Consider the following 15,390-nt stretch of genomic DNA (forward strand, 5'->3'; position numbering starts at 1 on the left):
GCCGTGCTTCACAGGCTTGTAGGTGATGGAGAACTCGCCCAGGTAGTGGCCAATCATCTCCGGCTTGATCTCCACCTGGTTGAAGGTCTTGCCATTGTACACGCCCACCATGCTCCCCACCATCTCGGGCAGGATGATCATGTCCCGCAGGTGGGTCTTCACCACCTCGGGCTTCTCCATAGGCGGCGCCTCCTTCTTGGCCTTTCTCAGGCGCTTGAGCAGCGAGTGCTGCTTCTGCTGCAGGCCGCGGTTGAGGCGTCGCCTCTGCCTGGCGCTGTAGAGCTGCATCAGCTGCTCATAGGACATGTCCAGCAGCTGGTCCAGGTCCACGCCGCGGTAGGTGAACTTGCGAAAGGTCCGCTTCTTCTTCTGCTCCACTTCGGCCATCGTGGCGGCGACTCGGCTCTTTGGATTTTTTAAGACAGGGTTTCTCTGTGTAGCCCTGGCTATCCTAGGCCCGAGAGATCTACCTGCCTCTGCCCATCAAAGGTGTGTGCCACCAATCAATGGCTGTCTCCTCCTTGTTGCTTTTAAGATGGCTCCCCTCTGCACAGAAGTGTCACCCTAGCTGGCAGAGATGGGCTTCTCACTTTGCCTTTGAGCAAGGGAGTTCACCACATGGCTTTGGGATGTCCCTGAAGACCCCAGTAAGCAAACTCAGGCATCTCAAGGAGCCCATTTGTTGACCCCGAGCACAGAATCTTACGTGCCACCTTCTGTAGACGAGGCCAGGAAGGAAGCACCGTTTCTAAACTGGGCCTACAGCCACTCTGCAACTTGGGACCGGCTCTGTGCACCCATGGGAACCAAGCCGCACCCTGTTCCTTGATTAATTTTGCTTCCTTCCTCAACACCAGTGAATCCCACCTTTATTTAGAAGGGCTGCCTAACAGCCACTTGGGCCAATGGAGTCAGTCACACCCAAACCTCATATTCCCAAGAACAGATCAGAACTCAGCCAGGATCCCCAAAGGCTTGCTTCCCTGCTGACAACTGTTTCTTTGGGGTCCCAGCAGACCTCTACCGCGGCCAACCTGCCCATAGGCCATAAGGACAAAGGGCTGCTCTTCCTGCAATCAGTGGTTGCTATGGTGACAAAAGCAGCACAGGGTACCTGCAAATAAATGCTAAGGAACAGTCAGTACAAATCCAAACTCAACAGTCTTTCTTTATTATCCTGACCATGCAGGGTCACTTCTCTAAACAGCTGGATCTACTGAATCCAGGGTGAGGTATAAACTTAGTTGATTGTCTCTCAAAAAAGAACTGAAAAAAAAAAAATAGATGTACTTGCCCATCTTGTAAAAGACAATATCCTGCAGTGTTGCAGAAAAATATCTGCGTGAATTCAGTCCATAAAAACCAGGACCCTGGGGCTGGATCCCCAGCTCTATACACAAACCAGCATCCGGCCATCTGCTGTGGGGAACCCCAACTCCAGAGGCAGGAGAAGAACCACCCCCCCCATTTAAAACAAAAACAAACCTGTCCTCTGCTTTGCTCAACTTACCACTTGCTTAAGGCAAAAATCTAGACAAGCAGCAGGATGGGCAGCAGCCACTCCTGAGCCCAGGAAAACACACTCGCTCCCTTTGTAATTGGGAACAGTCTCAGTTTCTAGCCTCATTTCTTAAGCTCACAAAACGCCCTTTAAAGATCTAAGGGCCTTTAGAACATAGCCAGAACAGCTTGTAACCTCTAGTCTAAAGGCAAAAGTAGTAGGTGCCAAACTTTTAGCTGATCAAAAGGTACAAATCTCTCCCGCAAGCCAATATAGCCCAGAGGGCCGAGTATGTGACTGGACCATGAGAAGCCACCCTGACTAGCCCAGAGTTCCAACCTAGTGCCAGTCGGGGTCTGGTTGCTAAAGTTGTGGTTTCTGCAGCCTGGCTGGCATGTGACTGCTTTACAGAGATCTTTCCATTGTCCTCACACACAGAAACTTAACAGCAGGGACATTTTCAGTGACTTCTAAACTGGCCAATGCTTCAGTGGCAGTATCCCAGAGCCACTATTGGAGACAGGTGGCCCGCACTGCAGATCACAGCTCCTTCCAGTTGATGGGCCTCTTGCCAGACTTCTGGAGCAGTTCATTGGCTTTAGAAAAATGCCTACATCCAAAGAATCCCCTGTACACCGACAGTGGGGAGGGATGGGCTGTCTGCAGGACATGGTGACGCTTCTGAAAAAGAACAGAGTTGAGTGTAGCAGCAGACATATTGTCCCTCTAGACTGTGCATGCTCTGCCCCGCCCACCTTCTGCAGTGTGTTCAGCCCTAGCACTCACAAACTCGAGGCTCAGCTTTGCTGGGCTCAGAGGCATAGGGCAACATTTGCAACACTTACTACCCAGTTATTCCTGCTCTGACCACGGTCAGGTGACATTTGCTATGAAGCAGCAGGGATTCTAAGTTCAGCCACCCGTGCCCCCCAGGCAGCTGTGAGTTGCGTTAGTGCTGGAAACAGAACCTTGGTCCTCTATAACAGAGTAGTTAAGTGTGATTAAGTGCTGAGGCTCCATTTGAGACTGTCTAGCTCCTTAACACGGAGTGACTGTGTCCCCACCCTCAGGTTCAGTCTCCCTGCGGTTTGGATGCAGCTGCTCCCAGAGGCCCTAGTAAGCTTCCTCCAGTCTCCTCTCCCCACCTCTGCCCCACTGTCTACATCCACCTGCAGCCATGACTACAGAAATAGTGGCATCCAGCCCAGGAGGCAATGCGAAGCAATATTGGGACATTTTAGGGACAAAGGTGACTAGACTCACTGGTAAGACAGGATTTACTGGGAAGATGGGTAAGAGGGCTCAAGGAAGACGCTGCCTCAGGTTCTTGTCTCCGTGTCTTGGTGACAGGGAGAAGATGCAAGCGCTCTGATGCTGCTGGGCACTCACAAGCAGCGCCCCTGCTCAAGTGCTCACTGCCCAGGGCATTTGCGAGTACATCTGTCTGATTCAGTGAAAGGCCTGTTTTCTGTATGGCCCCAAGTTTCTCGGAAGCAGGACACTTGCCTTATTCATCAAGTACTGCATCACATGTAAACAGGGTGCCAGGGACCGTGGTGTCCTTATCACAGGGCAGGTTAATGCTTCTATTATATTACACCCCTAGCTGTCAGTGGGAACCCAATTCTAATTATAATGGATTTTACACACAGTGTATCACGGCTGTGCACTCAAGCAGGGACCCGAGGCTCCCTGGTTCTCTGTGAAGCAGCTGGAAGACACATACCCTATCAATGGCACTGCCCTTCTTCTGAGCATAGGAGCCCCAGAGCAGGAAGACAAGGCCAGTCAGGTTCTGGTTTAGCCAGGACACAACCGCATCAGTGAACTGCTCCCAGCCTCTCTCCTTATGGGAATTGGCCTGGTGGGCGCGGACAGTGAGGACAGCGTTGAGGAGGAGGACACCTGTGAAGAGGGTGGAGAGGGTTAGGGCCACACAAACGAGCTCTACAGAGGCTGCACCAACCAAGCCACTCACAACAGACCCAGGGAAGAAGTGAAATTGGGCCATAAAGAAAGTTACAACATGACCAGCAGTGACCTCTGAGCCAGATTCAGGACTCTTTGTTTCATATCTGCCCCCTTAGCACCTCCCAGTTTGGGGTAGTAAACAAAAAACAAAGTGTTCAGAAATTCATATGCTAAGTAATATTAAAGAACCAAAAAAGAAAATGGGCCCAAAATAGTTGATGGCAACAAAATCAAACTGTTAGGAGCCAAGAACAAACTGCCAAGAGCAAGTGTGCTGGAACTAAAACTACAATGGTTAAGAATGGCTGAGGAGGGGCTGCAGAGATGGCTCAGTGGTTAAGAGCAATGACTGCTCTTCCAGAGGACCAGGGTTCAAGTCCCAGCATCCACATGGCAGCTCACAACTGTCTGTTAATTCTAGTTCCAAGGAACCTGACATCCATGGCAAAACACCAATGCACATCGAAAAAGCAGAAGAAAAAGAGTAGCTATGGACAACATAGGGGTAAAAAGGCTCCAGGATCTTCAGAGTCCTTATTACAGGATAGGTAACTTTTGAAAATACAGCAACGGGAATGGAGACAACTTAGCAGTTAAGAGCATACCAACCCTCACAGAGGACTCGAATTTAACCCCATGTTGGGCAGCTTACAACTGCCTCTAACTCCAGCTCCAGGGAACACAGTGCCTCTGCCTTCCACCAACATTAGCACTCAAGCACACACACCTACACACACCAACACACCCAGGCATCCAGGGACGGAGGGATGGACAAGAAGCACAAGAGCAGGCTACTGGCACTGGTCCCAAATAAGCCTAGCTAGGCTTGGTTACCTTGTCTGGCCCACCCCGACAAATCCCCATGGCCAGGATGAACAAAACCATCGATGTCTGTAGACAGCTCTTTAAAAATGTTTTCCAAACTGAAACCAAGGCAGAGAAAAGCACAATCAACCAGAATCCCCAACAGTTTGTAAATACAAATCTCCACAGTGGGCACGAAAAGGTTATAAACAAAAAGCCAGGATGGCATGGGAAGAGACAGGCACCCACAACCCTGACTAGCACCTACTACAGACCTCCACCATGGTCTGCACTCAGACTGGAAGTCAGAATGCACCGTGGAAGAACTGAGTAGGGCAGTCACAATCCACCGTCTAGTTCTCGGTATATGCACCCTCCGCCAGCAGTGCCAATCCTCAATGGCCCAGCCATCCCAACCATACCGCCTATGGCCTGACTGATGCCAGCTGCACCACGGTGTACCTGGGTGGAGGTGGAACTGGTCTTTGCACACTGAAGCAGAGCCCGTGAGCTTGATTAGGGCCGTGATAAGGATCCTGTCCCAGAATGACAACCTTCACCTGTAAACGCAAGTATCAGACAATACCAGGTTCAGTTAAGAGCAACACATGGTGGACACACAGGACCACAAAGAACAGTGGAGCCCCACTAAAGGACCAACTGAGGACCCCTAAAGGAACAGCCCACCACATGCTTGCTAGCAGCCCCATTAACACCCCACCCTTCACTCAGTGGCCTCGATGTAATGGCCCACTTAGGTTTCTCTTCACTTCTCACACGACAAAACTTGGTAACGCATGGAACCACTCAGAAAACATACGGAGGAGGGACCATCCTAGCCCATCACACGTTAGCACCGCGTAGGGGTAGGGGGAGGTGGTCACTACAAGCTAAGCACTTCTCAGTACCCATGGAAGTCCCTGTAGCACACGGACCACCACCTTTGTGGATGACCATGTTAAAAGGCCAGACAGCTACCTACTGTGCTGGCTTTCCCAGGCAGTCAGCCTGCTCTCCTTATGGGAAAACACTGCTGGGCTGGGCAAAGGAAGAGCCAACCTGAGCTTCACAGACCGGCACCTAGATCCCTCCCAACAGCCGATGCCCGCAGGACTGAATGGGCAACACGCTGAGAACGAGGCCAGATAACAAGCACTGGAGTAGCTGGCTAGCCATGAAGGCTGGTGCCTTTCTCAGGTGTGGACACAGGCCCTGTCTCGTCTTCACTCTTCTGCTTCCCCGTCCTTCCAGCATTTCCTCCATGGCTAACACCTCTGTTCCCTTAGAATTCAGCTGCAGGCTTTGATTCCCACTGCGCAGCTCTGTGCCACACAGTCAGCGTCCTCCATGAAGAACCTGGGCACACAGAACTTTCCTGTTTTAGGACCTGGTTTCCCTGAGCCTGTGTGTTCCCCACAGAAGTCCCCAGCAGAGGCTGAGAGGACCCAGGGGTCATCCTGAGGGTCAGGCACGGCTGCAGCCCAACGGCCTCACCACCTACTTTACAGCTCCTGGGGCAAGGCATTTACTAACCCTAAAACCAGCGACAGGCAGAGGCAAGGCTGGGGTGCACAGTCATGCAGCCACGGCACACACTGAAGTGACACGGAAGACATGGTAAAGGCAGGCAATCAGTGAAGAGCCTCCGTGTGCCACCCAGGCCTTAAGACTAACTCCAACAGAGGAAGTTCACTTTCCCGGAGAACAAGGACTAGCAGAAGCTGGGAGGAATGGGGGGGCCTGCCCCCCCCTTTTTTTTCCAGGCGGGTTTCTTTCCCTGTGCAGCTGACAGTCCTGGAACTCACTCTGTTCAGGCAGCTCTCAAAGTCACTGACCTCCTTTGCCTCCAAGTGCAGGAATTAAAGGTGTGGCCCATCACCACCCAGCAAGGAGGAGCAACTTCTAATGATCTACAGCACACTATAGTAACCTCAGTTGACAACAATTAAATAGGAGCAAGAACTGGAATGTTTCCAAAACAAAGCAAAGGGCTGGAGATGGCACTGCAGTAAAGAGCACTGGCTGCTCTTGCAGAAGACCTAGGTTCATTTCCCAGCATCCACATGGCCCTCGTCTGGCCTCCCAAAGGGTCTGCATACATGTGCTGCAGACATTCACATTCAGGCAAAAGAGTACAAAAAATGTAAAAGTCTTTATTAGAAAAAAGGAAAACAAGTAAAGATAAATGTCCGGGGTGAGAGCTGTGCAATGTCACCATACCTGCAAAGCACATACAATCAATACGTGTTCATCAAAAATAAGAAAATACGGGGCTGAAATGCTTCAGTAGGCAAAGCTACTTGACTACAAGCCCAATGTCCCGAGTTCAATCAAGGAACAAGACCCCTTTAAGTTACCCTCTGGAAGAGAAAGGAGGGGCTGTAGAGGACCCGGGCTCTATCCCAGCACCCACGTGACAGCTCAGACCTGACTACAACTCCAGTTCCAGGGATCTGACACTCACACAGATACACGTGCAGGGAAACACCAATGCACATAAAACAAGAAGCATTTAAAAAAGAGAAAGGAAGAATGCCGTACACCAAAGCTCTTGAGAACGACAGTCCAAAAAAATGAATCAACCTTCAAAATGCTGAGAAGAACCAAGCATTCAGGCTACAATTCCGGCTATCTGAGAGGCTGAGGCAGTGCATCAAAATTTAAGGCTGGGTGGTCTGGAGAGATGGCTCAGAGGTTAAGAGCAATGACTGTTCTTCCAGAGGTTCTGAGTTCAATTCCTAGCAACCACATGATGGCTAACTACCATCTGTAGTAAGATCTGGTACCCTCTTCTGAACCAGAAAACACATGCAAACAGAATGTTATATACATAACTAATAAATAAATCTTAAAAAAATTAAGGCCATGGCTCAATGGTAAGGCACAATACTGACACCATGAGCTCGACTCCCCAGCACTGCAAGGATCAAAGACAACAGAAAAAAAACAAAACTAAACCAGAAATTGAAGGTCGGCCTGAGTATGTTCAAAACCAGTTTGGGTAACTCAGATCACCGTCAGAATGAAATGGGTCCAGTTGCACAGCCTTGAGAAATCCTGGTTCAATCCCCAGCACAGCCAGCAGCAAAGGCTATGACAGGCAATGCTAGAGTTCCCGGGGGTATGACCCTCTGAGCATGAGGCAAAGCAGTCTCTACACAAATCCACACACACAAGTGCTCAGCTCAAGCAAACCGTGGCTTCAGGGTCCACACTCAACAGCGGTCTGCACCTGAGCAGGCTGAGGACACTCTGGTCTATTCAACTCATGAGTATCTGTTCACTTGCTCTGCTCCTTACCAGTCTGAGAAAGGCTGGCTGAGGAAGCCAGGAGAGCGGAGTTACCAGGAGCCATCATTCAGAGTAGCGCAGGCACGCTACCTGAAACAAGCACCCCAGGCTATGCTTCCTACCTCAGTACAGATAGAACAGCACTTGCTTTTGCCTTTTGAGTCAGGGTCTCAAGTAGCCCAGGCTGGCCTTCAACCCCAAGTGCTGAGATTATGAGTATGTGTTAACTTCTTTGCATTTTCCCCACATCGCACATAATATGAACGGAAAGACCCTCACTTCTCCGTTCCCGCTGCCTATGATCAAGAGACTGAAATAACCTTGGGGTAACATATAACAAAGAATTTAAGAGAAAAAAGTGAGCATGCAAGCAAATGTGTACAGATACTTTTCTGTTGTTTTGGAAATAGAATATGGTTAAAAGAATAAACAGCCGGAGCTCTGTCCAGTGGCTGAGTGCTCAGCTCAGCTCAGCACAGCTCTGCACCGGCAACACAACCGAGCCTCACATTTCAGGGTCACTTAGTCCCAAACCACGGCCTGAAATTAGGAAACACTACTTGACGCCTCCCTACCCAGACCCCAGTCTCACTTACATCTCGGATGTCACACATCTGGGTCCAAGTGAACACCTGCTCCGGAGGTGGATAGACCTTGTGATGCTTTCTCTCTTCAGCAACAAAGCCCATTAGCTGATTTCAAAGATAAACCAGACTTAAAAGCAGATTCTCACAGGAAACCATAAAAAGTAGGCTTAAAAACCTTTTTATAAAACGTGTTTGAAGCCTCGTTTGGTTCTTTGTATGATTTAAACCCCCTTTTTTTTTTTTTTTTTACCCTGGGCTGGATTAAGGTTGATTCGCTAAGCTACTTTCATTTCAGTGACCCCGACTCTTTGCCACCCCTTAAAACAACGTCTTTTGGAGCCCAGAGTCTGCCCCCCCCCCCCCCGTTGGCAGCTTCTGACCCTCTCGAGTTGGGATTATAGTCCAAGGCCTTAAACCTTCTTTCCCTGTTTTAAAAGAAGGCTAAAGGTCATTTCACTCAGTCTGGTTGAGGGTTTACTTCAGCAGGGTTTCCTGGTGCGCCAACCAAGTGGCTTACATGAGGCCACGAGGCCAGCTGGCGCCAAGCGCGCCAACCAGAGTTCAATCTCAGATGCACGTGAAAAGGAGCCTCCCCAAATTGTCCTGCATAGCCCTCCTCCCCATAGGAATACCAGCCAGAAAACCACCTTCCAGTCCTTGCTTTAACCCAAATACCAGGAGGCCGAAAGACAGCCGCCCGCAAACGCAGGCTGCACCCGCGCGCCCACCGACCTTGATGAAGTACGGCTTCCCGAACTCTCCGCTCAGGTGCTTCTTCCAGCTCTCGCCGAAGCCGGCGGGCACGTTGCGAGCGGCGAGCCTGAGCAGGGCCGCGGCCTTGTTCCTCTGGATGCGGACGAGCTGCTCCTCGCTGAGCGGCGACGAGGGCGGCGTGGCCGGCTCGTCCAGCCCGACCCGGGCCTTCTTGGCGGGGCTGGCCTGCCAGGAGTCGGGGTCGGAAGTAAGACTTCGCGCCCTGGCCCCCCGCAGCCCCTGCGCCAACCCCAAAGGTCGCCGCCCGAAGACGCCCATGGCTGAGCCGACCTGGGCCGAGGAGACCCGGGCTGAGCCGCCGCAGAGCCCCGCCCGCCTACGCGCTTACGGCCCACGCGGCCTTTTCGCGGCAAAAACCTCGCCCGCCGCCTGCCGCCTGTGATTGGACCCCATGAAGGGAGGGGAGGGAATCCTGCACGCCGATTGGCTCGGCGGAGGCCGAGCCCCATCCCCATTGGTTGGCGTCTCAGCATGGCGGCCGCCGAAGCGCGCGGCTGTTTTGAACCCATAAGGAGGCCGGGTCTGGCCGAGCAGCGGCGTGCACGGTGCTCCTGACCGGAACCCCGCCGCCTCTCCCCGAGTCCCGCACTGCCCCGCACGCCTCACCGCATCGCCGCTGTCCTCGGCAGCCACGTCTCCCTTCGGGGTGGGCTCGGGGCTGCGCGTGCTCCGCTTCCCGGTGGGGCTCGGGGAGAAGAAGGAGTAGAGGGTTTTCTGGCCGATCATGCCTGCACCGGGGACCGAGCTCCTGGACACTTGCAGCAGTGCTCACGGTTGGCGCTCCGCCGACGGCGCCAGTTCGAGCCGGGGGCGGGAAGCTGGCGGGACTGGGGCGGTGGGGCCCAGCGCGCATGTGTGGGAGGGGCTGCGGCACCGCCCCTGGCGAGGTGGGGCTTGCGAGGCCCCGCCTCCTCCTGCACAGGTCTCTCTCAGGTTTCCTCCGTTCAGTCTTAGGTTTGAACTCTGGGCCTTCGTGCATGCTGAGCAGCCACTCGACCACCGAGCTACACACCCCCTGGCTCCGTTTATCTCACCCACTTATTTCCTTCCATTCAGACCATAAACATCTTTCAGTTATCCCCAAATCTAGACTTGAACAATCCCAGCTGTTCTTTTCTAACTGGGTGATCTTTTGAGGTGTAGATTAAACCTTGACTACAGTCCAGGAAAAACCTCCTATGCCGCTGAGTGGCTGTACACCCAGTAACCCCAGCATTTGGGAGGTGGAGGCAGGAGGATCAGAATCTTAACGCCTATCTTGGTTTGTTAGAGGCCAGCCTGGGCTACAGCTTTCAAATCTTAACTCCCCGACACCCTAGCAGTTCTCCAGGCTGCTCCCCAGGGGGGCCTCTGAGATCTTCATACCCAGTGCACTTTGTCCTTGTACCTCGAAAGCAAAGCTTCAGCCCTGGCTTAGGACCCTCCCCTGTGAGGTCTTCCGCCCAACCCCCCAGCCTGTCAACCTGCTCAAAACTTCCGGACTGTACAAAGTAATCTTATTTTTTACATTGCCCTTTTCCTGTTTCCATCTCCAAAATACAGTGTGCGTGAGAGGGGACCTGGGTTTTGCTGGAGGGTGCCAGAGTTCAGGACAGGAAGTGCTTTTAGGGACAGGAAGTGCTTTTTAGGAAGTGAGCCGCCATCACGGAGCGCCTGTGCTCCAACAGGCTGCAGATCACAGATACACTTTTCCTCTGGCCGCACAACCCCACAACCACCCTCCTAGGCGTTTTCTCAAGTGAAGTAAAATCACTCACAGAAAAAGTCTGAGCCCGAAGAGTGATTTTGCTGTGTCACCTATAGCCAGAAATGACTGCCACACAGTCTTTATATTGTGCTTCATCCATACACCAGAACACTAACCCAGCAATGAAAGGGGGACACTGGTACAAACAGCATCTGCGTTTGTTTATACAATATATACACATAATGTCCGTACTTGATGCTAGAGACAAAAAGCAGCATAGTTTTATCTAAAAGCTTACAAACAGAAGTCAAATAGAAAAGACTGTTACAGCATATAATTCCATTTATTTGGAATTCTGGTAAAAGCAACAGGAACAGCCGACAGAGCAGGTAGGGGTTATATAGACAAGACCATTAAGTTGGTGCCTGGGGAGGATTTTATGGGATGGTGTAATTGCTCCCCATCTTGACTGTGGTGGGGAGACAATGCTGTGGCTTTGTCAGATGTTCAGGTTTATCCATTGTTTACACACACACACACACACACACACACACACACACACACACACACACACACACCAACGAGACAGTATCCTGTACGACACTAGGCTCTTGGATCCCCACAAAGGTGACCCCAGAATCAGTCGACAGGCCTCAACATTGCAGATTGCTGGAAAAGCAGCATCCTGCGGTGCGCAGAGGGACCGGTAGGTGGCGCTGTGCCGGAAGTCCCGCCCAGCCTGGGAAAGGCGCATGAGGGCGTCTGGAGTTGCAGAGCTCTGTTTGTACGTCTGTGCAGAGCCTTCGCGTGGGGCCTCATACCCTGGTTTTCTCCAGTGGAGCTACTCTCCTGTGTCAGTCCCATCCCCTGGGCGCAGGCCAGAGACACCTTGTTATTCTGGGTGTCTCTGGGCGAACCCCGTGCACGGCACCTCTTCCCATTTGTAGCGTTTGCAGCCGGAGCTGGCGAATTCCGAAGGGGGCGGGGCCTGGGACTGTGTGCCTGAGATCCCAGCAGTTGGCTACAGGGGCAGGAGGATTGTACCGTGGAGGTCAGCTGGTGCTACGAAAACGTAAACAAGAGAGCAGGCCTGCGGGGTTTGCAAGCTCACCACCTGGATAGGAACCGCCAGGCAGTTCCTAGTTTTAATGCCTTCTGTTTCCTTTGTAGACGCGTCAGTGGCACGCGGTGGAGCACTGAGCCTGGGGGCCCCCTTCGCGTGGCCACTCACCTCCGCGGCTGCGCAGGGGCGGCGGGATGGACAGGTTCCTAGTGAGGCCCGACCCGGGCGACCTCCGAGGGGGAGGGGAGGAGCCAGTCCCGTCGGGAGGAGCCTCGGGCGGCCAGTCGAGCCCCAGCTGGCGGCACCTTCGCGCGCAAGGTCTGAATTGTGATTACACCATCCTGTTTGGCAAAGCCGAGGCAGACGAGATCTTCCGAGAGTTGGAGCAAGAAGTGGAGTATTTTACTGGTAAGCGGAGGGTTTTAGGTGTTAGGCTTAGGTGATGAAAGAATGTGCCTCTGTTAGGAGAAGCGTGAACTCAGGCAGTGACAGGGTCTAGAGCGAAATTACCTGGGAAGTTAAAAAAATAAACTCCCAAACTTTCGAGGTTCTTTGTGATACTGAATCAGAATAGCGGGAGGTGCAGCCTAGGCATCAGCGTTTTTACCAGTCTTCCAGGCCAGTGGTAGAGCGCTTCTCTATTCACAAAACCCCAGGTTAGACCTCAGCATGGTCAAACGAACAGACACTCATATGCAGCCAAGTTGTGCTTGTCTAGTAGGCGATACCGCAGATAGCCAGGTAGTTTCTCACGGAAGGCTGTGTGGTTTAGCCGGACGCCTGCTGCCCTCAGAACTCTGCTGCTTCCTGACCCTTCCAGTTCAGTCTCTGAAGAGTCTGAAGGTGGTGTTGATGCTGTTGCCTGGAGACTACATATTGAGAAGCTGTAATGAACACACAGCTGACAAAACCTTCCATTCATGTTCCATTATGTTCAGAGCTGTCTCTTTATGTTCTGACTTTAGTTAAAGCAATGAATGACAGTTTTAAAACCTGAAGCCGTGCTGTGCTGGTGCAGACCTGTAACTTCAGAACTTGGGAGGTGGAGGTAGGAGGATCCGGAGTTCAAGGTCATCCTCAGCTAAAGAGTTCAAAGCTAGCCTGGGTTGCACGAGACCCTCCCTGTCTTTAAAGGCCATAAATAAATATATGAGGAGTTGAAAGAGGACTCAGAAGTTATGATCAGCTGTTCTCCCAGAGGACCCAGGTTTGATTCCCATCAACCACATGGCAGCTCACAGCCCTCTGTAACTCCAGTCCTAGGCACTCTGATACCCTCTTCCAACCTTCGAGGGACCAGACACATACAAGTTGTACAGATATGCGGGCAAACATAAAAGTGTTGTGTTTTTTTTTTTTTTTTTTTTTTTGAGACAGGATCTCACTGTGTAGCCCTGGCTGTCCAGAAACTCACTCTGTAGACCGGGATGGCCTTGAACTCAGAGATCCACCTGCCTCTGCTGGGATTAAAGGTGTGCACCACAGTTTATTAAAAAAGAAAAAAACAGTTTATTAAAAAAGAAAAAAAAAGAGGAGAAAGATGGCCTCAGCTGCTTATAGACCAAGTCATCTGTGATTTGTTTTTATTTTTTAGTTCTTCAACAATTTCATGTATGTGTATGATGCATTTTGGTTATTTTCACACACTACTCAGTCTCTGACTCCTACTCCTGCAGAGCCGTCCATCCTAAGCCTCTGTTGTGCTTTTATGTCTTTGGTTTTGCGGCCCACTGGTTTTAATGCTAGTGTGTACGCATGTTTTGTATGTGCACACAACAAAGCCAGAGCCCTGCATTCCTTTTGCCCCTCATGTTGTACAATGACCAGCTAGGTACCCCCCCTCCCATTTTTCTTGCAGTTCCAGCTAGACCAGCTGGCCGGTGAGCCCCCAGCAGTGGGATTTGAGGCACATGCAGCCACACCTTGTGACAGGCACTTTACCAGCTGAGCCACCTCTCCAACTCTTTGGGTTTTTTTGAGGCACACTTGCCTGGAACTTGTGCTCTGCCTACATCAGCACCAGAGTGATGAGATTATAGGGGTATGCCACCATACCCCTTCATGAGAATGAGAGTAAGCCACAGTGCCTTCGGGGAAGAGATCCCCAAAAAGGGCATTCTATAACACGACGAGCAGAGGAAATGCCGTTTCTAGTTCCCTGCCTTGTGAGTACCCAGAAGACGCACAGGACTCATCTGTCTATATCCCTTGAGGTCAGAGCTGCCATTTCATCTGCCCAGGTGCACTGGCCAAGGTCCAAGTATTTGGAAAGTGGCACAGCGTTCCCAGGAAGCAGGCAACCTACGGAGACGCTGGACTGACATACACCTTCTCTGGTCTTACACTGACACCAAAGCCCTGGATTCCAGTTCTAGATCGTGTTCGAGATCGGATCTTCGGGGTGACAGGGCAGACCTTCAACTTTGTGCTCATTAACAGGTAACGTCTGCTCCCCGGGGAAGGGCTAAGGACTTTTGGGACTGGAGAGATGGAGCTCACATTAGAGGGACAGGGAACTAGCTAGAGAGCTGGGGATACTAACATCTTGAGTAGAACAGAGGAATGCATGGTGTCCACAGAGTGGAAATCAGGAACCAGGGAGAAAAGAGTATGAAGGGCAGGGCCAGGCTGCACAGGGTGTGGTTGGTGTGTCTGCAGGCGGAGTAGGGCAGGTTTTCCCTACAAGAACCTGGTGACTGAAGGCGTGGCTATTTGATCTGATGTGTGAGGTCTGCAAGCATGACAAGATGTAGCTAAGTGTCCTAGTCAGTGTTCTTTTGCTGTGAGGAGACACCATAAGCAAAGCAACTCTTAGAAAAGAAAACATTTACCGAGGCTTGCTTTCTGTTTTAGAGAGTTAGTCCATGGTCATTATGGTGGGAAGCAGATGCATAGCCCTGGAGCAGGGGCCGAGAGCTTCACCTTCTCATCTGCAAGCAGTGGGCAGAGACAGACACTGGGCTTGGAGTGAGCTTTTGAAACTTCAAAGCCCAACCACAATGACACACCTACTCCTGATTGGCTCTAAAGTTCCACCAACTGGGGGCCTTTCTCATTCAAACACCTTGCTTGGCAAAGACATTCAGATTGGGCTCTCTGGTCTCGCAGGCTAGGGATGTACAGAAACAGCACGCTGCTGCTTCGGGCTAGGATGAGGCACCGGCAGTATCGGCAGGTGATGGAGAGGGTTTCTTCGGCACTGTGGTTGTTTTCCCACTACAGGTACAAAGATGGTTGCGACCACATCGGGGAACACAGAGATGATGAAAGAGAACTGGCTCCTGGGAGTCCCATCGCATCTGTCTCCTTTGGGGCCTGCAGAGACTTCCTCTTCCGGCACAAAGACTCTCGAGGGAAGAGACCCCGGCAGACAGTGGAGGTAGTCAAGCTGCAGCTGGCCCATGGAAGCCTACTGATGATGAACCACCCCACCAATACCCACTGGTACCACAGTCTCCCCATCCGCAAGAAGGTCCTGGCTCCTCGGGTCAACTTGACTTTTCGGAAAATTTTACCTACTAAGAAGTAAAACATTTTCTATTTATTATTTTTATTTGTACGTGTGCGTGCCGCATGTGTGCAGGTGCCAGGGATGCCAGTGCCAGGAGGTGTGCGATCACCTGGTGCTGGAGTTACCGGGTGGTTGTGAGCTGCTTGACACAGGTGCTGGGACCCAAACTCAGGTCTTTTTTTTTTTTTTGATTTTTTTAAA

The 15,390-nt window shown here is 51.6% G+C and overlaps 3 protein-coding genes across 10 annotated transcripts in view; 1 reads left to right on the plus strand and 2 right to left on the minus strand.

The window, feature by feature from the left end:
• The window catches only part of LOC126487995 (40S ribosomal protein S15-like), an 8,118-nt gene extending 7,696 nt beyond the window's left edge, over positions 1 to 422 (minus strand). Inside the window, exon 1 of the mRNA XM_050121128.1 lies at positions 3 to 422. Coding sequence (XP_049977085.1) covers positions 3 to 387 — 385 coding nt within the window. The 5' untranslated portion in view covers positions 388 to 422. The remainder of the gene's footprint in view (positions 1 to 2) is intronic.
• Positions 423 to 1,148: 726 nt separating this feature from the next.
• Positions 1,149 to 9,768, minus strand: Ung (uracil DNA glycosylase). The gene is made up of 7 exons (XM_050121071.1): positions 9,535 to 9,768; positions 8,887 to 9,093; positions 8,164 to 8,259; positions 4,739 to 4,836; positions 4,307 to 4,395; positions 3,228 to 3,406; positions 1,149 to 2,182 (listed from the first exon to the last, which is right to left on the minus strand). The coding sequence occupies exons 1-7, from the start codon at positions 9,652 to 9,654 to the stop codon at positions 2,042 to 2,044; spliced, it is 930 nt and encodes a 309-aa protein (XP_049977028.1). The 5' UTR covers positions 9,655 to 9,768; the 3' UTR covers positions 1,149 to 2,041.
• Alkbh2 (alkB homolog 2, alpha-ketoglutarate dependent dioxygenase) lies at positions 8,781 to 15,225 on the plus strand. 8 transcript variants are annotated; one of them, XM_050121072.1, is made up of 4 exons: positions 8,781 to 8,922; positions 11,786 to 12,086; positions 13,892 to 14,117; positions 14,901 to 15,225. In XM_050121072.1, the coding sequence occupies exons 2-4, from the start codon at positions 11,873 to 11,875 to the stop codon at positions 15,205 to 15,207; spliced, it is 747 nt and encodes a 248-aa protein (XP_049977029.1). In that variant the 5' UTR covers positions 8,781 to 8,922; positions 11,786 to 11,872; the 3' UTR covers positions 15,208 to 15,225. The 8 variants fall into 8 exon arrangements, with proteins under 8 accessions (XP_049977029.1, XP_049977033.1, XP_049977037.1 ...); XM_050121076.1 differs by having other exon boundaries at positions 8,781 to 8,895; XM_050121080.1 differs by having other exon boundaries at positions 8,783 to 8,922; positions 13,919 to 14,117.
• Positions 15,226 to 15,390: the final 165 nt, after the last annotated feature.

The sequence above is a fragment of the Alexandromys fortis genome, unplaced genomic scaffold (genome assembly GCF_014885135.2).
Source record: "Alexandromys fortis isolate MF-2015 unplaced genomic scaffold, M_Fortis_MF-2015_v1.1 scaffold_197, whole genome shotgun sequence".
Lineage (NCBI taxonomy): Eukaryota > Metazoa > Chordata > Mammalia > Rodentia > Cricetidae > Alexandromys > Alexandromys fortis.